General features: G+C 54.7%; 2 protein-coding genes across 2 annotated transcripts; both read right to left on the minus strand.

Annotated features, from left to right (window-relative positions):
- Nucleotides 1-5,296: 5,296 nt before the first annotated feature.
- Nucleotides 5,297-10,209, minus strand: EXOSC2 (exosome component 2). The gene is made up of 9 exons (XM_035555392.2): nt 10,050-10,209; nt 9,862-9,963; nt 9,699-9,744; nt 9,156-9,245; nt 8,752-8,817; nt 8,517-8,585; nt 7,190-7,366; nt 6,871-6,999; nt 5,297-6,064 (listed from the first exon to the last, which is right to left on the minus strand). Exons 1-9 carry the CDS (start codon nt 10,172-10,174, stop codon nt 5,984-5,986), a joined length of 885 nt encoding a protein of 294 aa, XP_035411285.1. The 5' UTR covers nt 10,175-10,209; the 3' UTR covers nt 5,297-5,983.
- Nucleotides 10,210-12,839: 2,630 nt separating this feature from the next.
- On the minus strand, nt 12,840-20,511 carry PRDM12 (PR/SET domain 12). The gene is made up of 5 exons (XM_035555313.1): nt 20,298-20,511; nt 19,309-19,499; nt 18,268-18,423; nt 14,398-14,509; nt 12,840-13,222 (listed from the first exon to the last, which is right to left on the minus strand). Exons 1-5 carry the CDS (start codon nt 20,509-20,511, stop codon nt 12,840-12,842), a joined length of 1,056 nt encoding a protein of 351 aa, XP_035411206.1.
- Between the last annotated feature and the right edge of the window lie 720 nt (nt 20,512-21,231).

Consider the following 21,231-nt stretch of genomic DNA (forward strand, 5'->3'; position numbering starts at 1 on the left):
GGTCACATCCCCTTCCGGCCCCTCCTCCGCCATCGCCGCCGCCTCCCTCCCGCAGCCGGGCCCGGGAGGGGACGGGGAGAGCCGGGGGAGCCGCTGAGGGGAAAGAGTTTGTCGGGGGGGGAACACCGTGAGGGAACGCGGGCGAGGCTGTGAGAAGAAATCGGGGGGGGGCCTGAGGGAAATGGGCGAGGATTTGGGAGAAAATGAGGGAAAGGGGGGCTCTGAGGGAATAATGGGGCGCTGAGGGGATAGGGAACGAAGCCATGAGGCAAATGGGGGTGCCACGATGGGGTTTGGGGGGGGAGGAGGCAGCATGAAGGGGGTGCCCCCACGTTCCTCAGGATGAGGGATATCTGAGGGGAACGGGGTGAAGGGGAAGATGGTGGAAAGGGCAGGTGGGAGAGGTATTTGCTCGTATTACACCACCAAACGATGCGAACTGAGGCGTAAAGCTGGGCTCTTCCCCTACGTGGAGCACAGCCAAGGGCCCAGAAAGCTCACGGCACAGCCCTTGTCCTTGTGCAAGGGCCACCCAAGTCGCTTCCTCCGCCTGTCAGGGAGAGCTGGCTGGCCCTCGGACCACCTACGGCCCCCCTGCCATGACGGGTCTAAGGCCCTGGGACAGCTCAGGACCCTGCGTTCCCTGCAGGGACGTGGAAGGATGAGGAGACCTCGACCTGGGCAGCTGCACGCCCCGCCATCAGCTCCGCCACAGGCAGGGATCACTCGTCCTGCCTGCACAAAGGACTTGGCTTCCTCACTAATGCCGTCAGTGGATATGCAAAACTTGACACCAAAAACATCCGCAGAGGCCAATCAAAGAGGCAATAAAACAAATACGATTTTATTCGTGCACCGTTCTGTACCACGCCGGAGCTAAACCCCCCATTGTTCAGCCTGCGCTGTGGCACCCGTGTTCCCCACGCTGCAGAGCACAGCCCGTGACGCCGAAGATGTTTAGTTCCTCGTACATTCTCCAGTTCACCTTGGGAATAGAGGAGGGTTGAGGCAGCAGTATGAGGTCAGGGTGCCTTGGTCAAAGGTCTGCGTCTGCTCCCACTTGACAATGGGAGAACACACAAATGCAATTTCTGCAGTAGCCTCATGCTCAGGGTAACCATCTGGCCACAGAGTGGCTTGTTTATACGGGCTCCTCCCTTGTGACAAATCCAAACACACTCCACACCTCCTACGCCACACTCAAGGTCCCTGGCTGACATGTATTTTTCATCTTCCGGCAACAGCATTTGAAATATAGCCCTTCTTTCAGGCCTAAGGGATCCTCCATCTCTGCTGCACCCGCCTGCTCCTACATCACTAATTCTCAGCCACGATACTGATCCCAAACCATTTTTATTGTATTTCCCCATTAGTGACTCAAGCTGCAGGTACTGAGGCTGTTTGTGCTACAGATGCAGTAGAGAGAAATTCTGCAACATTACCCTGAGACAAATCCAGGGCCACAACCTCTCAGCAGAATTTCTCCAGGTTTATCTCAGTAATGGAGATAAGCTTTTCACTACAATGATCTAATCTACCCAGCTCCAATGTTGATAGCTCCAACCCTGGCTGATTCCATGGATTGAAGGAAAATGAGGAAACAGCTGTCAACACAGGCCGAGCAACTTGAGGGAGATTTCTTACTAGATTAGTCAATACCAACCATCCCTTAATGAAAAAGTTACTCCCTTCTGAGCCTTCTCCCTTCTATCCCTTCTGGATAATCTCTATCAGGTACTATGGTAGGACTGAAGCAGAGTGAAATCCAGAAATTTCAGTACTTTCTCCATTTACCTTCCATTACATGTGGGGTTATTACATCCAACAGCTGCAGTGATATTTTCTCCATTTCCCCTGTACAATATCTTAAACCACTTCATCAAATACCAAGCCTTACCACGTTAATTACCAGTCCTCAGAAACCTGAGGCAACCATTTCGAGACTGCCTTTAATCTCAGTGGGATTTCAGTATCTTCTAGGGTCTGCTCAAGGCTTTTTATTTATACCATTCACCTCACTTGAACAGCAAAACTGCACACAGATGATACAGAAGTAACATAATAGCAGCAGTAATTGGATTAATAATCCATTAGCACAGATTTGAAATCCCAGTGGTTATTACTGGAAGTGAAGGGAGGGGTTGCCGTTCTTCATATTAGTTCATGAATCAAACGCTAGCACCAAGAAACAGGAAATTTATTTCTACAGATGAGTGATTTGTGCTCTCATTTCTCCAGGCAGCACTCACCAGCAAGGGAACTATTTACTAGCTCCACTTGCAAGCACATCTGTGCTATGTATCAGCCTTGGAATAGGCAGCACAAGCAGGTGCTGTGGCTGGTTTATAAACAGGCCTCGATGCTGTCAGACAGCAGTGACCAAAAATCATATTGCTCTAAGCTGTTTTAGTGAGTACACGGGCATTCTCTGTATGTTAATTTTTCCCACCCCGGTTTCAGCTATGGTTTTGTTCCTAAACCACAGAAACCATGGTTTCTTCTTTTTCATCCCTCCTTCTTAGCTGCCTGGCAAAATCCCACAAGCTATTTCACGAATGCAAGAGGATGCTGCTTTTGCTGGAGTCCTCCTCCACATCTTGAGCACTTCCCATTTCAAAGGCATCTATACAGCCTGCCCACCTTCTTGTGTGGACCTGCCTATGCACATAGGGGCCCTGGCTTCCCCAGTCCTGTTTGCCAAACTTCCCCCAGTCCCCGCAACTCCTCACTCATCTCTGGTGGGCAACGTAGAAGAGCCATTTGCCATACTGTGGGTCATGACTAATACCTGAAGCCTCTGCGTGGAAACTGTGAGCTCTAGAAGCACATCCCATCGCTTGTGAGGTGGATGAGCGCTGGTCAAGAGCTCTCGATATTTATCAAAGAGAAACGCCACAAGGATTCAGTCAAATCATCAGTAAATGGCTGCTGGGCATGTACTTGTATCAGACACCTTTGAAACTGCTTAGGAAGTTTATCCCTCCCCTGCAAGTTTGTCATTCCCATCTCTTATTACGTGCTGGCTTGCAAAGCTACAGTAGATGGGGTTGCAGGAACTGCCAACAATCCCCTCGTTGAAGCCTTCTCACAGAATTTAGGTCTGGGCTTGGCACTGGCTGAATGTGCAGAGAACAGCAATGACCTCTCGTGGCCATGGAGAAAAATACCAGGACCTTCATTTCCCTGCACAGATCAGAAGTGATCAATAAACAAACCTTTCCTGCTTATGCTCTTCTTCTTAGGTTGAAAAACAAAACTGCCAAGAATCTGGGAGCACGTAACTGGATGAGTCCCATGCCCTTCCCTGTTTAACACATTCCCACAGCCAAAATATCAGGAATGCTGCAGTGTGCAGATGAAGCAGTCTAAATCTAGCTTGTTGTTTCTCAGGTTGAATATTCATTTATTGAGCATAAGTATCCAAAGTTCACGCTGGGAAGACAGGATTAGCATGAGAAGCCTGGACATGGAGCATAGTTTTAAAAAGATGCTGCTATGTAGAAAAAAATAAGAAAAAACATACAAACAAACAACAAGAGAACAACTCATCTGTGCAGGCACATCCTGCTGCAGAGACACCAGCTCCCTTTTCCTGAGATTCACGTTATCAGAACCTGGCACTGTCTCACCTTGCAGGTCTGACAGCCCACATTTGAGAGAACACTTCTACCACATTACTGACGGTGCTTTCAAGAGCCTCATAACCCACCCCCAGATCCTTCCTGACCTGTTAGATGCCTGCAGAGAGGTTGCTGAAGGACAGAGCAGCATTTTGCGTTCATGTAAGAGATCAGCAGAACCATTTCCAGATATCAAATCTCTCTGGGAGGTGGTGAAGTACAGTCTCTTCATCTTTTTTTGCCCTTTACCTGACATAGTTAAGTGGCAGAGACAAAAAGAGAGCTACTGGATGAAATAAAGACTACTCATTAGCCTTCAAAAATGCTTTCAAAAAAGGGAACATCAGACACTACCTCATTGCCTGTACATACCCATAGATGCCTCACAGCAGAAACCGCAGTCTCCCCAAACAGTAGTAAGATAAACAGCTGCTACACTACAGCAGAGGGATAGAAAAAAAGGAGGTACTCTTCTAATTGGAAGAAGCAGAGACTGCTGAAGCTTTCGGTCTCTGTACTGTTCCCATCCATGCTGATGCAGACAACGCTGGTAGCAGCCTCATATACAGACCTGAAAACGTCACCGTCAGGCTTTGGTCTTCAACCTTCCCAAAGTCATCTTGGGGATGTAATTGTTCTAACATTTTCTAAGGAATCCTCGCGAAACTCAGAAATAACAATTCCTGGATCTTGCATGGAATGTTCTACTGACACAGCCCCAGGAATTTAAGTACTATTTTACAGAGGCAGCATGGGCTAAAGTTTGAGTTTTGCAGCAGCAGAATGGATTACCCGTGTCCTTGCTTGTCCTTAGCCACCGAGCTCCATAATGCTCTACTAAGGTAGCAGCACTGGTGGCAGACATCCAGCCCTTGTTATTTGGAAAGAAATGAAGCAAAGCTGCTGAAGATTACTACAAACACGATCTGAAGCTGCCACCTAGTGCTTACTCTGGACCACAGGCAGAGCAGTCTGAACCAGATGAAAAGCAAGGAAAGATATTTATTGTTTCCAGGAAAAGACTGAGCAAAATTTTTTTTCCTTTTGCCTGAGGCAAGCATGAGAACTTGAAACATTAAGATTAGATTCAGGGGGAATTGGGGTAGACTTTTTGATTTTTCAGCCTTTTTAACAACTATAACAACGTGGTGCAAGCAGCTCTAATACGAAACAAATATATACATACACACACACACAATACACATATAAAACAAACAGTTCTAATACGACATCAGAGATCTGAAAGGATATTGAAAGAAAAGCATCAAATCCATTCTGCACAGGGAAGGCAAGTGACAACATCTGGCTCAGCACGCCCACCTCTAACCAAGGTCCTCAGGCCAGTGTCCTGCTGGGCTCCCTGCCTCCCCCAGCCCTGACACAGCTGTATGACTCACCTTTCCATGGCATCTTGCGGTGACGCAAAATTGAGAGAAAGCCACTGTGAACAGTGCCAGGCACCTACACACTTACCCTGCATGGAAGACATGCTGAAAATGAAGGTCAAGTCCTGTTTGAAAGGGATGAAGAGCGACAGTGGAAGGGGAGGCACCAGGACACTGCAACCATTCCAAGAGTCCTGGCACAAGGAAACTTAAGCCAACTGTAGTTCTCTAGTTAGACCAAATTCATTCCGGAGGAGGATAAACCAATGCACACGCTCCTGAACAACTACCTCTGTTTCAAAAAATTTATTGAAATATAAAATATTTTTATAGAAAACAATACCGGAGCCTCTTCAGAGGACAAGCTCGCCACATCAGGCGTATAAAAGGGACTAGCAGGATGCACACAGATTGAGAAGGCGCTGCTTGCCCGTGGCTACCCGGGTCATGTGGACAGCCACATCCAGTCTCAAACCCTTGAGACATATAAACCATGAACATCTAAACTCACAATGTGGTTATATGCTCCTTTCCTCTGAAGACTTGTACTTCTGCAGTCTCAAAGACAGAAAATAAAAACTCTAAGTCAGACTGGCAGATCTGCATCACAATAAAGAAAAATTAAAAACAATTTAAAAGCCTTTGGGAAGGAAGAAACCAATCACAAAGCACATCCTTTCCTCCCTATTGTTCTACACCAAATTCAGGGGCACTAGACACAGCAACAAGGTATGTCCCAGTTGTATCCTGTCTCTTCATAAAGGTCAGATATGTACTGCTGTACTAAAAGGCTATTGTACTCAAGTACTATTTAGTACTATCGTACTAAAAGGACTCAGGAGGTATCCAAGGAGTTAAAATGAGCAATTTTGGTAATTTCTGAAGTATGGAATGAATGCCTGGAACTCAAACACTGAAAAAAAAAATACTGAGAATCAAAAGCTGCCATGGTGGGGCTTCAAATAACTGCTTCTGACACTATCCCTCCAGATCCAACAACCTCTGCCGGGTTTCCAGAACGATCTCCTCCGTCACCTCTGGTTTGAGAATATCCTTGATCTGGAGTGGAAAGAAGAGTAACATTGGCACCAAAAAACAACTACTACCATTGCACTCCAAGTTAACTTTGCCAGCCTACTATTTCATATAGAGACCATAAGAAATCAAAGGAGAATCTACTAACAACTCCCAACCTTTACGGAAGGCCATAAACCAGTATTTGGGAAGGGACAAGATGTCTTAACCAGGAGAACAGTTCAAAAGAACACCCCATCTAGCTGAGTGTACTGCCACTGTGGATGAAAGAAAAAGCCACTTCAGATCTTACTTGTTTATGACACGAGAACTGCTAATGATTGTCCTGGCAGAACCTACAAACTCACGGAGGAAAGGTGTACAACAGCAAGAGCTGAAACTGAGGGAGCCTACCAGCACGTGCAGAATGAAGCTATAAACAGAAGGCCAGTCTCTGTACAATACACGATGCTTGCTTTTTCACTTGTTCTCAAACTGCACCTTAGCCTCATACAATCTCAAATGCAATGCTATTTTCACAGGGATCACAGATGGTCCATAATCCCACCCAGCAAGAGATACACAACATGTATCAAAAAACTTAACTACTTTCTCTACAGAAATAGGCGGGCTTTGCCAGAGCCAGAACCCTTCGAACTATTTCTGAAAATGTCCAAGGCAATTTATGTCATGTGTAAGGGGGAAGTTCATATTATCATTTACTACAAAATCCTTTGGAAAGATAAAAAGAAGCCCTACCACATAACTTACTAACTTCAGCAGCAACTGATGCAGCCTTTCTAATCCCTCCCCAGAGTGTGGAATAAAGTGTACGACACTGGCTTCTGTACCTGATGAGGAAGGGATGCCTCATAGCAATACAGGATGCTAGTGTCAAAGAGCATCAACTTCTGAGTAGCCAGAGCCACAATGCAGTTTCGGAGCCGTGAGATCACCTCCCGGTCAGACAAGGGAACTGGCTGAGGAAGGACAGACGAAAAGAGATGAGTACACACAGAAATAATGCAAACCTACTATAAAAAATGTTTTGCACAAATCTAATATCCCACTTCTTGAAAGCCTCAAGTTATTCGTGTGCCTCTTGGACCACGTTAAACTAGCAAAGCATCATTGGTAGAACAAGGTTCGTCATCCTCCGTGTCCTCTCACCTCTAGGTTGGTGGTGAAGCCCCCTGCCTCTTCATCTTTCTGCTCTGTAGTTGGGTAGATCCAGATGAAACCGTTGTTGCCGAGGATCACAGATGCACCACAGGGCAAGTCGTGGAAGTGAGTCTTCTGGCGTTTCACGAGGGAGGGCGAGACCTGAACGAGCACACCCTGGCCAAGCTGAAGAAGAGACCACGACACTCAGCGTGAGAGACACAAGCCACCATGGATAACATCAAGTCACTGACATGCACTCCATTTTTGGTCGAAGAACTGGTCAATTTTAACATTCTTTCCTGTGAAACAGTGAATATAAAACCTGCCTGCCTCTGGGAGTGCTGGAAGGATTAGCTAATGCCTGTGCAGTCCTTTGAAGATGAAGAATACTCTAAGTGCTTAGCACAAATGTTAATAATATCTCGATCGTAACTAGACATCAACCCTCCCTGCAGAAAAATGACGACTGAGAGGCCCAATTTAGAAGAACACTTTCCCTCTTAATCCAGTCGCTGTCCTTCACCCTTTGTGCAATAAGCACACTTCGCTTTCATCTTTTAAGTGCTAATACCCTCGGTCTAGTAATCCTGACTGCAGCCTGCGCTCCAATGGCCCCTTGGCTTATTTCAATGCACAAAACCAGAGATAAATGCCGACTGCGTAAAGCCTAAAATAGAGCCCTGGAGTGAGAAACAAGTCACAGGGGCAATGACCTGCAGAAGAGGAATGATAAAGTTTGAGCCAGAAGATTTTTCTCCCTGGGTTTCAACTCCCAAGCAGCTCGTGGGGGAAACAGGACTCACAATCCGTAACAGCGACAGCAGCAGTTCAAAGCGCACGCTCTCTGCGTTGGGGAACTCTTCTTTGTGTTCCAGTGTGGGAGCTAAGACTCTTCCTAACCTGCACAAATGGGTTATAACACCCTGTTCTTCTCCAGAGCTTTTCTTAAAAATCTCCCCAAAAGGCCAAATCATACTGTTACCTTGATATAAATCAAATAAATTCTACTGACATGGATAGAGCTGTGTTGTATTTAAGAAAGGCCTGGCCTTCTAACACAGGACCACCAGCCTAGCTATAACTTTCCGATATGCTAAACGATACCCTTCACCAGAGCTCTCTTCAAAGGGACATCTCCTCTTCTTTCTGCCTTTCTCACACCCCTCTTTTTGTAGCAAGGAGATGCCATCAGAGAAAGAGCTCTAAACTGCTTCCAATTCCAGCCAGTTACGCAGTTTAGGAAATCTAAAGAGTGCTCAGCACCATGCTAGACACTCATGTAAGCTAAATGGAACAAAATTAGGCCAAGACCGAGTGCTTTTGAAAAATTTACCTTCCCGTATTTCAGACTCCGGGTGTGCAGTGACACAGCTCCATCAGAAAAGACAGACTGGACTTCTGCCTGTCAGGGCCAGTTAAGGAAACAAGCTCCCTACTGCTGCTCAGAGCCAACAGCCACCGGCTGCCCGTGGCAGAGAGCTCTCTGTGTCAGCCAGGCTGGCTGAGGTCTAGGTGTTCCCCCCATGCCCCCTGACTCTTCTGTCTGAATGCAAGCAGTGGAAGGATACACTGATGAGGTCCCCTTCCTGCAGATAGTCCCTCATTGCAAGCTCGTCTTCTGCCGATCTCCTTCTCTGAAAAGAACAATGCCAGAAAAAATTACACATCACTAAGAATTAGAAAACGTTAATTAATACCTATGCTAGGGGGGACCATCTCTTTAGGATGCTGTGAAAAATGCAATCTGGTCACCAAGAAAAATCAGGTAAACTGGTCAGCACACCTTTAAATCACGGAAGTGTTTATGTCAAAATAACCCTAAAAGAAGTTACCAGAGTACTACAGACCCTCCTGCAGGAACAAAAACCAACGCTACTTGTGTGCTAACTGTGGGACGGGCTCTCCAGAACTTCCTGCTGTGGAAGCAGAACAAGACAGGGCTCTGGCACTTCTCTGTACAAACTGCACTCACCAGTTCCCCACCAGGTAAATTCATAGATGACAGCAACAAGACTGAATCTAGCCTGGAATTGGTTTCCACTTTCCATCGTTTCTGCTGAACCTGGAAAAGAAAAAATCTGTTGCTGTACACTCAGAAAATTAACAAGATCTCTTCAGAGATCTTCGGCACCTGAACAGATTCACGCCAAAAGGCCATGAGCAGTGACGTGACCACAACAGCCCACCCCAGGACCTGCACAAGTGCTTCTGTTGGGTCTGTACCAGCACTGAGACAAGCGGGAGTTGAGACAGCACTGCAGCCTACTTTCAGCTTCACCTTTTTGAAAAAGCATATGCTAACAGTGCCTCTGTAACCAAATATATTCTCCTCTGTTCTCAGCAGGTGTTTTATTCAAAGTCCTGCAGACTGAAAGAGCGCCACATCCAACCCTGCAAGCACTCGGCTGCCCTGCAGCACCAAGAACCACAACGCCCTGACACCAGCACAGCTTTTAGGAGCCCCCTAAAGTCACGCCTCGAGCAGGGCAGCACAGCGGGGGCCTGCAGGCTTTACCTCCGTGATCCTCCCAACCACGATGTCGCCGACTTCACCGTTGTACCTGGTGGAGGGAACAGAGAGCAGTTCATTAATTATTAATCACATCTTTTCCCACAGCAACCCACCCACACCTTGGCTCCTGCATCACCCGCACCGTAACCAAAGCTTAGGTACTCACCTGGTCTTCAGCGCTTTGACGCACACCAGCTTGTTCACCCTCTCCACAGCACCGGCCACCGAGGCGATGAGCTTCTCCTCATCCACGTAGGTGCCATGGCCCCTGCGGTGGGAACGGGAACCTGAAGAGAGCCCGACACCGGCCGGCCCCCGCCTCCCCGCAGCTTCCCCCGCCGCCGCGGCCCCCACCTCATGTAGCCCGTGTCCGTGGTGATGGTGTCCCCCGGCGCCACCAGGTGCTTCTCGCCGCCCCGCGGCCTGCTCGGCGCCACCGCCTTGCGGGATACCGGCAGCCTCATGGCGACAGCCGCCATCTTGGAGACGGGCGGCGCGGCGCCGGCGCCCCCTTCCACACGCGCCTTCCGGCCGCCATCCTGGCTGCTGGCAAAAAGCGCGCCTGAGGCCGTGGGCGCCGCCATCTTGAGTGAGGGCCGCTGTGGAGGCGGGGGGGCAGCAGCAGGTGTAGCGCCGCCTTCGTGCTGGGAGGCCATTTTGGTTGCTGGCACGACCGGGAGGCGGGGGCTTCCCTGCGTTGGGATCGAAAGGGAGAGGGGGGCCATGTTTGGTGCGGGCAAGGCGCCTTCAACCCTGTGCCGGGCCTCTGAGGTGCCGAGGCGGGGGACCCGCACCGGCCTCTCCTCACCCCGCAGCCCCGGCCTGGGGCTCCCCGAGCCCCCAGCCCCTCAGCTCGGGGCCCTGCCCTGCAGCCCAGTGCGTTGAGCCAGGCCAGGCCAGGCCCGGCAGCCATTTCTTACCAGGGGAATTGGCTGTGGGGAAACACAGGCGCTGCTGCTTCGTACTGGTGGTGCGACACAGCCCTGTGCTGGCTGAGGCTGTGGTGGAAGGGGATAAAGTCAGCAAGCAGGGAACAGAGCGAAATGTTCGACCTGAAGGTGAAGGAGAGCAGCCCCCCCCTCAACTCTTAATTTCTGCTTATGTGCGTGTACATGTAAATTATTTCCCTTTTTTTTTTTTTTTTTTTTTTTTGAGACAATGCTGTGATTGTCTCCCAAGATGAAATGAAGGTGCCTGGAAGAGCTCCTCCAGCCCCGTCAGCAAAGCGCAGAGGCTGAAGCACACACCACGGGCATGGAGGAGCCAGGCAGTGAGCAGAAGACCGGCCTGACCTGCATTACACAGCAGAGTCACCCGCCCAAGTGATGCCCGTAATGAGCCCACAGCCTGTGTCTGCAGGGAAGCATAGTGCCCGAAAAGCGCTCATGAAGGATGAAGGATTTACCCTTGGCAGAGCTGCTCTAACATTAAATAATACGTTTGTGTGGAAGTTTTATTCATTTCCTCCAAACACCAGTTAGAGTCTTAGAGCTGCTGAGAAAATACAGAGGAAAAAAAAAAAAGCTAGGGCTGACCCTCCGTGAATGCTTCGGTTCCTCACCAAAATCAAATATTATTATTATTTCAAGCAAAACTTGCACCCGTAGCCTGTCACAGCTGAAATATGACTATTATTTCACGGAAGGTATTAAAAGATATCAACAGTTGTTGTTTCAAACAGAGACTGTACAAGTGGAGGCAGGGAGGGACCAGCCCAAATAGTACCACCCCATCTGTTACTAGCGTGAACGCATCCCTTCGCTTTTGATCTGCAGAATGGTTTCTGTTTCCTAGAGCTGATCTTTCCTCTTCTCACAGCTTGGTCCAACAGTCAATGCTACATACACTTATTTGCCTCATGTTATTTGAGACTAACTCTTCCTGATCACTATATTCTTCCACCCAGCACAGAGCAAAATAAAGCTCTCAACACTATCCATCTTCTAAATGATAAATGTTCCAAGTAATTTTTATTTAGAATACAAGAGAGAGGTACAAATGTATTTACACTGTGTACATATACAATCAAATAATATATAATATCAAAGTTTTGTAAATAATGTTTTACATAAATATTTACAAAGTTAAAGTGACAGGTTTTTTTTCCTTTTTTTTTTTTCCTGGAAGTAAAACACAGTTTGTGAGAACTTTACACATCTTAGACTTATAATTAATATTAGAATACCTTCTTTCAAGCTTTATGATACACAGCTCCTCTCGCACGTGGCAGGACTCCAGAGGGCGCTTAGAGTTGTCCTTGGGGACGGAGCTGGCCCAGGGACGGGTTTTCTGTCCCCAGAGGGCAGCAGACGGAACAGCGAAATGTCCCCTCACGGCTGCAGGGAGCGATGGGGAGCGATGCTGGAGCAGCACCCCACGACACCTGCCCGTGGATGGGCATTCCCGGCGGGCACGTCGTGCTGGGGGTGTCCCTTGGCTTGTCCCCTCCAGCACGGCACCCCAACCCCATCACCCGCAGGCGCTGGGCGAACCCCAGCGCACGGCTGGGGCTGGAGGAAGGCAGGCAGGGAGGCTGAATGCAGCTCAGGGGGAAACACGACCGTTTGCTGAATCAGGGCTCCCCAGGAGGGAAATCTGTCCCTTGGGAAGGGCCACCAGAGAGAAAGCTGATGGCCCCAGCAGGGCCGTGCCACGTCTCTCTGCTGGGCACTTGCTGGGGCAGAAAGAAGGGGCAAGAGCAATTTGTCTTTCCACCAAATTGTCTGCAGAACCCAGGCGTGATTCATCCAGGCACAGCCTTGAGGCTGCCCCAGCCTGTCCGTAGTGCACCAGCAAATCCACGAGACGCCGCGCCGTGCCCTGCCCGTGGATGCACCATCCCTTCGCCCCTGTCCCCCTGCCAGCCCCGGGGACAAGCAGCTCACCCTCTATCGCACCCCCTCGGGGAGCACCCAGCAAGGTGCAGCCCGCAGAGCTGGGGGGGGTGGGTCCCAGTCTCCCCTCCCACCAAACCCCACGCACACGGCGATGCTCCAAAACGAAACCAGTGCCCTGCTCACCACGCAAAGCAGCCCTGCCTCTGCCCCCCAGCTCTGCCAAGGGCCCCCGGCTTTTTGCATGTCTCAGCGCCAGTCTTTTGCCCGTTGGCAGCGGCTTTCCGAAAACCCGCTGCCGTGCCGGGGCTCACAGCACCATGGTGGGGATGTGATGGGCCAGGGAGGCAGGATGGGGCACGGGCAGGGCAGGGGAGTGAGCCTGCAGGGAGGCGTTGGGGGGCCGGTGGCGGGCGCTTTTCTGGTGTGCCCGCAGCCCGGCGAGCTGGGAGTAGGCACTTTGGCAAACCTGGCACTTGTAGGGCCGCTCACCGGTGTGCAAGCGGACGTGGTTGCGGAGGGTGGAGGACTGGCTGAAGCGGCGGTTGCAGAAGCGGCACACGAAGGGCTTGTCCAGGGTGTGGATGCGCATGTGGGAGCGCAGGTTGCTGCGGGAGTTGAAGCCGCGGTGGCAGATGACGCAGCGCATGCGCCCGGTCGTGCTGGCCCCCGTCTCCACCGCGTGGAAGTCCTCTGGGGACGACAGATGCAGCGGTCAGGTGCTGCCCTCCGGGCTCACCCCCATTCCTGAGTTGCCCGCAGTGCTGACTGCCCTAAATAACCACCCCGTGCCCCCTCGCTGGCTCCCCTGCCTGCTGAGGGTGCCCACGAGCAGACACAACCAGCCCCAGCACTGCAAGATCTCAGGCTGGTGTTTGTGGATTTGGGATGGGGACGGAGCTGGGAGCAGGCTCACCCCAATTAAGGTGAGGGGGGATGCTCAAGCTGACCCGTTCCCCCTACAGAAAGGGATTTCACATGGGATGCGCTTTCCCCCTCCTTTGGCTACCTCTCATTTCTCCTGCGCCTACACGGCCAAAGCAGCCAGGATCAGAGAGCAGGGGTGGAGCGAGGTGGTGCTGAGGGTTTGGGGCAGGCACCTCCCCGTGCCCCTGTCCGGGTGCCCCCAGCCGCACGCCGCAGCCACCCGGAGCAGCGACGTGGGCGCGTGATGCAGGAGGGTGACAGGGAGCTGCCAGCAGTGCCATGCCTCAGTCCCAGCTTCGCCCCCTGCCCTGCTGGGCTCTGACCCTGCTCGCACGGAGCGGGGAGCACGGAGGGGCTCGGCTCTGAGCCCAGCTCACCCTTTGGGTGAGCCCCAAAAGGGACCCGCTGCCTGCCTGCAGAGGAGCGCCCTGGGGAGCCACCGAAACAGGCAGAGAGCAAGAGCCCAGGGGAAGAGAAGCCTGCGCTGGGGATCTGGGGAAAAAAACAGCTTGTGCTGTTAAATGCAGAGCAGGAAAATACGTGACTGCATCCCAGCATCTCGCAGTGCGTCAGGGCTCCCTCCCTGCCCAGCAGTCGCTGGTCGCAGCACCAGCACCAGCCAGGGACAAGTCGTGCACGGAGGTGGTCCCCAAATCCCGGGGACCTGCCCCAGCTGCATGGCTCTGCCTCAGGGAAGATGGGCTCTGCAGTACAGCCGAGGCAGATCAGCCTCTCCCAGGAAGATCGTGGAGCCAGGGAGAGCTACGTGGGGTTGTGTGCCCAGCATGGGGTGCGTTGTGCTGCTCGATGTTCCCCGTGTTTGTCCCCAGAGAGCTGAGGGGGTCCCTGCCCCATGCCCACCCCTGCCCTCAGGGCTGGGGACAGGGTGAGCAGAGAACAACACGGATGCCGTGCCCGTGTCTGTCTCCGATGTTACTTACCATGCTTGTTCTTCTTCTGCTCCTCTTCCAGCCCCGGCACGCCCGGGATGCCCAGGAAGGTGTTGTGGGAGTTCCCGTACCAGACCAGCAGCTCCTGATCCGGAGGAATCATCTGGAGAGAGACAAACAGACGGGGGGGTCGGGATGGCGCGGCTCTACCCGCACCCTCAGCCGGTCGCTGCGGACCCCTCTGGCCGTCCCCCATCCCTAAAAGGTCGCGCTGCCATCGGGTCCTGCCAAAAGTCCCGGCGCTGCCCATGCTGCGGTGCTGGAGGTGGTGGCACAGCTCAGCACCACACACCGCCGGCACAGAGATGCACCTTGGTGTCCCCCAGGGCCAGGAAGGTGACAACCGGTGACCCGGCAGCGACGGAGCACAGCCCCTGCGGTCCCTGCAGCTCAGGGAGGCGAGGATGCAGCAGCGCAGAGAAATAAGCCATCCCACAACACGCAGCGAGGTGCAAGACACCGGAGCGGGCAGCACTGACGTGGACACCCAGCTCAGCGCCCCCGCACGGCGCTGCGGCTCTGGGCGCAGCCGTGGGCACCCCCTCGCTGCAGGACACGCGCAGCATCGCCCACCCCACCGGGGCGGTTTTAGCAAGGCCGTGTCGGCACTCGGGTGGAAATGCAGCTGCAGCAAAGGGCTCGCCCAGCCCGGGGGGCGGAGGGGAGCATGGCTCGGGGGCGAGATGCTGCCTGCACCGAACCCCAAATGCCTGCAATAGCCCAGGCAGATCTAGAGGGCAGGAAGGGCTCTTTCACCAGCCCTGCTCCCACGAAACGAGGGCGCCCCTCCTGCCCCCAGTGCTGCGGTTCTGTTCCCTGGAGCGTGCAGCCAGGAAAAGGTGCCCAACCTCGCCACGCAAAGCGGCCGTGGCTGGGAGCACGGATGCTCTCACAGCAGAGCAACTGCACAAGGCAACACCAATAAAAAATAACCCTAAAAAAAAAAAGAATGCTTTTCCCTTGCAGGTCCCTAGTGTTAAAAAACTAATTTAGGAATGAGACAGTCTGCTGTTGCAGAGGTCGGCTTTCCATACGCAGAGCGGTTCAAGAAAAGCACCACTTCCACGAAACGCGGATCATAAGTTAGATCACCGTAGCACTGAAAATGTGCCTGATTTTAAGCAGCGGAAAGCAGTGGCAATCGGACTCCGTATTTTTAAGTCTCCCTCTGCGTAAGGGCCTCACTGGGGCTGCAGGGCGAGAGGCTGAGAAGGAGAAGCCGATATCGCTTCCCCTTCCAAATTCGTGCTGTTTCTCTGCATCATTTTCTCTTAACAGAAAGTTAACTATTTTTAATACAAATAAAATATTGCTGGAAGGATTAAAAAAAAACAACAACAAGTGCATGCCTGCGTGCACATCGTGGGTGTGCACACCTGTGCATGGTCTGCTGGAGCTGGTGCACACGCCAGCAGCGCGTTCACATGCATGCACCCCAAATCAATTCATATTACCCCCTAAGAACCTCGTGGCCTGCAGATAGAAGGGCAGAGCTCACTGCCCTCACTGTATTTTCCAGTATTGCATTTTCCAACTTGGAATCGCTGAGGAAGAGGGTGGGAAAAGCAAACCGCCGAGTAAGGGCGGGAACGAGCAAAACCTCATGAAAATACGGATGCCGAACGGCGAGGAAGGCACCCAGTAAACCCAGTAAAGTGGTGGGCAGGTGGGAAAGGCGTCCGAAGAAGCACAGCGCCGGGGTCCCAGCACAGCGGGGCCGGACGGCTCGCTGGTGCTGGGCCGGGAGGTGGGGAACACCCCAGGGCCAGTGGGGCTCCGGGGGGTGATGGTGCCCTTGCAGGTACCTGCTGCAAGCCGAGGGCACCACCAGGAGCAAGCGACGTTCGCCTGCCCTGCCCCAGTGAGGTCTCAGTGCTGGGTTTGCAGCAGGGCGAGGTGGGTGCTGGGGCGGGGGGGGGGACAAGGCTGCGAGGGCAGGGAGCTCGCTCCTGTCTGAGACGCTGCGTTTGTGCGACGCCGAGCTAGGGGATTAGCAAGCAGGGAGAGCCACAAAAGGCAAACCTCTCCTGCGTTTTCTTTGCTTCTCGGTGCGCAAACCCCAAGGAGTTTGAACAGGCAGCGGGTTTTGGACCGCAGGGGTGTGCGTGCACACAGGCGTGCTGTACAGGCACCGGTGGGAAAGGGGAGCCCGCAAAGGACGCGGCCCCAGACCTGTCATGCATGGCTGTGACCCAGCTCCTCACCCTCTTGGTGCTCCCCTTCCCCACACTCTCACCAGGAAAGCCCCGGCCCCTTCCCCTCCCTGTGGCACTGCAGCAGGACACAGGCACCTCTCATCCCCGCGTCCCCACCACGCAGGGTTCGACTCTCCACATTTCAACTTCGCCGCCTGTGCTGAGGGAATTAAACTAATCTGCTCCGGTGCTCAGTGATTCAGTCCAGCAGGGAACGAGCCTGCGGATTAGTTATCGCCATGCGATAACCCCCTACTCGCACCTCCCCAAGTACTCATCTCACCTGCCCCATTGCCCCGCATAGGCAAGTCCGCAAGGGCCGACACACTGCTGTACCCCGAATTGCACACCTCTGCACGATCTACGAATAAAAAGCAGTTAAGCTAATGCCACACCAGGCACAGCTGCCCTCAAGAACTTCAGGTCTTAAAACTGGGCGCAGCTGAAGCCTGCGAAGGGAAACCCAGGGTGGGGAGAGCAGCACAGAGGTGCTCAGGGCTCCTGCTCGCAGACCCCGGTGAGAGACACGCGCCCTCCCGCAGCAGCAGCAGGGCTGTTCTTCCCTCACCCCCCTACTCGCCTTCCCCATCCCACTGCACCGATCCCAAATCCCGGTGCTGGCTCAGCGCAGGATTGGCCGTGGTCCTGTCCCACGGCCCGCCTGCTCCTCTGTCAGCCACCGCAGGGGCCAAAGGATCAGGGGAGCTGCCCTTGCCTACAGTGCCCGCGGGCGCTCGCGCTCTTCCCAGCCGCGCTCCCTCTCCCCGCAGCAGCAGGAGCTGTCCCCTCGCACCGCTTTAAGCCAGGGCAGCTGCCCGCTGACATCGCCCTGTGCTACCGCCATCCTCCTCCTCCACCAGGACCATTTTACGGGGATGCTGCACATAAGCAGGGCTGGTGCCCACCATCGTGCTACTGGCACCGCGCAACTCATACGGGCATGGGGTTGATGCTGCCGGGGCAGCCGGGCACTCGCCTCCATCCTGGCACCCGCAGCTTTCACCCCCGCACCCTGGGGCATCCCTGGGACCCAGTGCTTGCCCGCATGTTGTACAGGAGCGTGAGGATGAGCTGGGCAGGATGAGGCCCTCGCCCGCAGCAGGATGCCCGAGGCACGGCTGCAGCAGCACCGGCGCCGCTCCCTGCCCGGATCCCACAGCCCCGTCCTCCTCCTGCTCCCTTTGCACCCAGAGCTGCTGCGACCCCCAGGTGAAAGCTGCGGAGCCAAGCGCAGCTGGCACCCAGCGCCAGGCATTCACAGAACCCCCAGACTTTTCCCTGCTGCACTGAAGCAGGTTCTGCATGCGCAAAAATCCCATTTTTCAAGACGGCATCAAAACCCTGCCCCTGCCCAAAGCCCCGGCTGAGCCAGGATCACAGCTCTTTTCACATTTTATGCCCCAAAACAAGCTTGGGCAGCGTCTGCTCTCCCTGTGCTCAGCACACCTCACCCCATGAGCCCACCAGAAGGGAAGAGAGAAGAGAAGGGCACTTCGCTGCCTCCCTGAAGCCCACGCAATGGCATTTCCCCACAGGTCTGGGTGCCCTGCGCTCCCACGGGTGCTCCAGCAACACCCCCACGAACAAGGAAAGGGATCTGCAGAGGTGGGTTCCCAGCGCCCTGCTCCCCTCCTGCAGCTCCCCGTTGCCTCCCGGCCCCGTGTACCTCAATGGCCTTGTAGAAGATGCTGTTCCCGATCTGCACCACCTCCAGGTTCTGCTCCTGCTCGTTCCGGGCACATTTGATGTAGGTCATCCAGCTGCGGTGGTCCTCCTGGCTGGCATCGATGAAGTACCGCACCGTGCCGTCCTCGTTGAAGACCTGGCAGGGGGACACAGCACTCGGTGGCGGCGCTGCCCGCGGCGGACCAAGCCCCTCCAACTCCTGCACGGGGATCACGGCGCTGGGGGATGCTCTGGGATCACGTCCCCGGCTGGGGACAAGCCCCAAAGCAGCACGGCCTCGGGGCCGAGACCCTGCAGGCAGCCAGGAGCAGCTGCCTCCGGACAGGAGGTGCCCGGCCCCTTCCTGATCGTGGTGCTGGGTGCTCGCTGGGTGGGCACCGCTGGTTCTCCGCCCGGCTCCCTGCCTCAGTGCCCTTCTCGGCGGAGCCCAGCCGGCAGCTCAGCCCCAAAGAGGCTGCTCAGCACCCTGCCACCGCCTCGGGGAGAAGCGGCGTCCCTGCGAGGAGCAGGAAGGGGCCTGCCGGAGCTGGCCGTGCAGGAAGATACTTGGTGGGGTGGCAGAAAAGGTGAGGCAAGCTTCCACTCTGCATAGAATAATAATAATAATAATAATAATCGGTGCAAATCGGGCAGTCAGTGAAACCAAAAAAATGAGCAAAACCCCTTCTACTGGCAGTGATGCCCTGGCAGCTCAGATCACCCCAAAACCCACGGCTTCTCTCAGGGTAACCGCACCGGGGCTGGGACAAAGCAGGGGATGGGCAGAGCCGGTTTCACCCACCGTGCACGCTGTGGGGAGCTACCAGCCGGGCGTTTCACCCCAAACAGGGAAGGGCAGGGCAGGATGCGACCCCACAGCATGGGACACGAGCAGCAGGGGTTTGGGGCTGCTCCGAGAGCGGGCTGCAGGAGCCTCGCACCCACCTGCAGCCCCACGGGTCTCCTAAAGCAGCCTGCCCTGGGGAGAGCCAGGGGAAACTGAGGCACGCAGAGCTCAGGACAAAGCCCCGGGGGCCGTTACCTCCCACATGAGGTTGTTGTTCTTGCACAGGTCCACGTGCTCGGGCGAGATGACCCTGCCCGTGAAGGGCCCCATCTCGGTGCCCGCCTTGATCCACGTCTTGGAGAAGATGCCGAGCCCTTCGCCGGGGATGGAGCTCTGCGCGATGATCACCTCCGACGGCAGCACCAGGCTGGACAGCTTCTGCACCTCTGAGGACGGCGGGGACAGGGGTCGGCGGGGGGGGGGACCGGCCGCTGCCTCCCCCCGCACCCCGGGGTCCCCCCTCGCCGCCGCCCCCGGGCCCGGCCGCGCTGTCCCCGGGCCGGGGCCGGGGCGGGGGGCGCGGGGACCCCGGGCTGGCACCCCCAAAGCGCTGCTTTGTGCCGGGGCCGGGGCTTTTAAAGGGCCGGGAGGGCTCCTACAAAGCGCTACAAGGTTCCCCTCCAGGGCATTGAGCCGGTACCTGGGAAAAGCGGCCCGGGCCGGGCGAGGGAGCGGGGCTGAGAAAGGGGGTTAAATGGTGTCTATTTCGGCCCATCCAGCAATTTGTCATGCCGTTAAAGTGATCTGCATTCATTAAACTCAAGTAGAAAGAAATTGCTAATTCTAAATTCATTAGTCCTTTAGGAATGCTGTAGCGGTACATTGTGCCTGAATGGCGCGGGGGCTTGTTTAAAAGGGCCCAGGAATTCCTCTTACAAAATGGGGAGATGAGATGGTTGACATATCGTGAATGGAAATGGAATTAGCCTTCACGGTAAATTAAGAGAGGAACAGAAATCCGAGAGGGAGGTGGGAGAGGAGGGGGAAAAAGGGAGCCGGGACGAGAGAAAAGACATTGTGCGGGGCCCTGAATGCGGCCGGGGGCGGCTCGGGGGAAAGCGGCGGCCCCGACCCCCTCCCCTGCCCCCGCTCAGCCCGCGGCCGAGGTGGGAACTTTCTCGGGTCAAGCCCGAGTCAAAGCGGCCGGCGGCGAAGCCCCGACGGCGGCGGGGCCGGGCACTCACCTCCGGAGAAGGACTGCGCCAGGACCTCGGCCGTGAAGGCGGTTTTGGGGCCGCTCTTCTCCTCGAAGAGCTGCTCGCCCAGCACGTTCCGCCAGCGGCCGTAGAGGAAGCTGTGCAGGATGTCCGACGTGATCACCTCGGCCAGGGCCAGCCCCTGCGGCTTCAGCCCGGGTTTGAGCACCAGGGCTTCGGCGGGCAGCACCGAGCCCATCATGGGGGCGAGGCGGCGGCCGGGCTCCGTGCGGCTCGGCGGCTCCCGCCCGGCTATATATGAGCTTCATTGACCCTCCTAATTGGTTATTAATGACCTCCCTGACGTTTGCCGGAGAGACTGGGGCTGCCGGAGCGAGGCGAGCCGTCGGAGCCCCCCTCCCCTCCAGCCCTCCCCTCCCCGGGGGTGGGGTGGCTGGAGGGAGGGACACGGCGCTCACACGCTCATATACATACACGCACACATATACACACGTACACATTCACACACACACGCACATATACATGCACACGCGTATAAATTCATATACGCACACATAGACACACGCACGCACACATATGTGCACACATACATTCATAGACACCCGTATACATTCATGTACGCCCATATACATTCATGTACGCCCATATACATACACGCACACACACATATGCACACGTACACACGTATATACACAAGCATACACGCGCACTCACACACCCCGGCTTGCCCCCCCCGGCCGAGCCGAGCCAAGCTGGGCGCAGGACCGGGGAGCGCCGTCGGGCCCGGCTCGATCCGGTTCGGTTCACTCCGGTTCGGCGGCTCCGGTTCGGCCCTGGCGGCTCCCACCCGCTGCCGGCGCTCGTTTTACGGGCAAAACTCGGTGTTTTGGGGCCGCGGCTCGCCACAACGAAATCCGCGCCCCCGACGCCCCCAGACCCGGTTTCTCGGTGCTGTTTGGCC

The sequence above is a fragment of the Cygnus atratus genome, chromosome 19 (genome assembly GCF_013377495.2).
Source record: "Cygnus atratus isolate AKBS03 ecotype Queensland, Australia chromosome 19, CAtr_DNAZoo_HiC_assembly, whole genome shotgun sequence".
Taxonomy (NCBI): domain Eukaryota; kingdom Metazoa; phylum Chordata; class Aves; order Anseriformes; family Anatidae; genus Cygnus; species Cygnus atratus.

Excerpts from the sequence above, each read along its gene's own strand:
- EXOSC2 (XM_035555392.2), bottom strand. The coding sequence starts at position 10,174 with ATGGCGGCTGTCGCCATGAGGCTGCCGGTATCCCGCAAGGCGGTGGCG. Across the intron at positions 9,246-9,698 it reads TGGTTGGGAGGATCACGGAG|GTTCAGCAGAAACGATGGAA; the intron begins GTAAAGCCTGCA and ends TTTCTTTTCCAG. Across the intron at positions 8,818-9,155 it reads ATTTACCTGGTGGGGAACTG|AGAAGGAGATCGGCAGAAGA; the intron begins GTGAGTGCAGTT and ends TGTTCTTTTCAG.
- PRDM12 (XM_035555313.1), bottom strand. The coding sequence starts at position 20,511 with ATGATGGGCTCGGTGCTGCCCGCCGAAGCCCTGGTGCTCAAACCCGGG. Across the intron at positions 18,424-19,308 it reads ACAACAACCTCATGTGGGAG|GTCTTCAACGAGGACGGCAC; the intron begins GTAACGGCCCCC and ends TCCCCCTGCCAG. Across the intron at positions 13,223-14,397 it reads GCAGAAGAAGAACAAGCATG|AGGACTTCCACGCGGTGGAG; the intron begins GTAAGTAACATC and ends TGTCGTCCCCAG.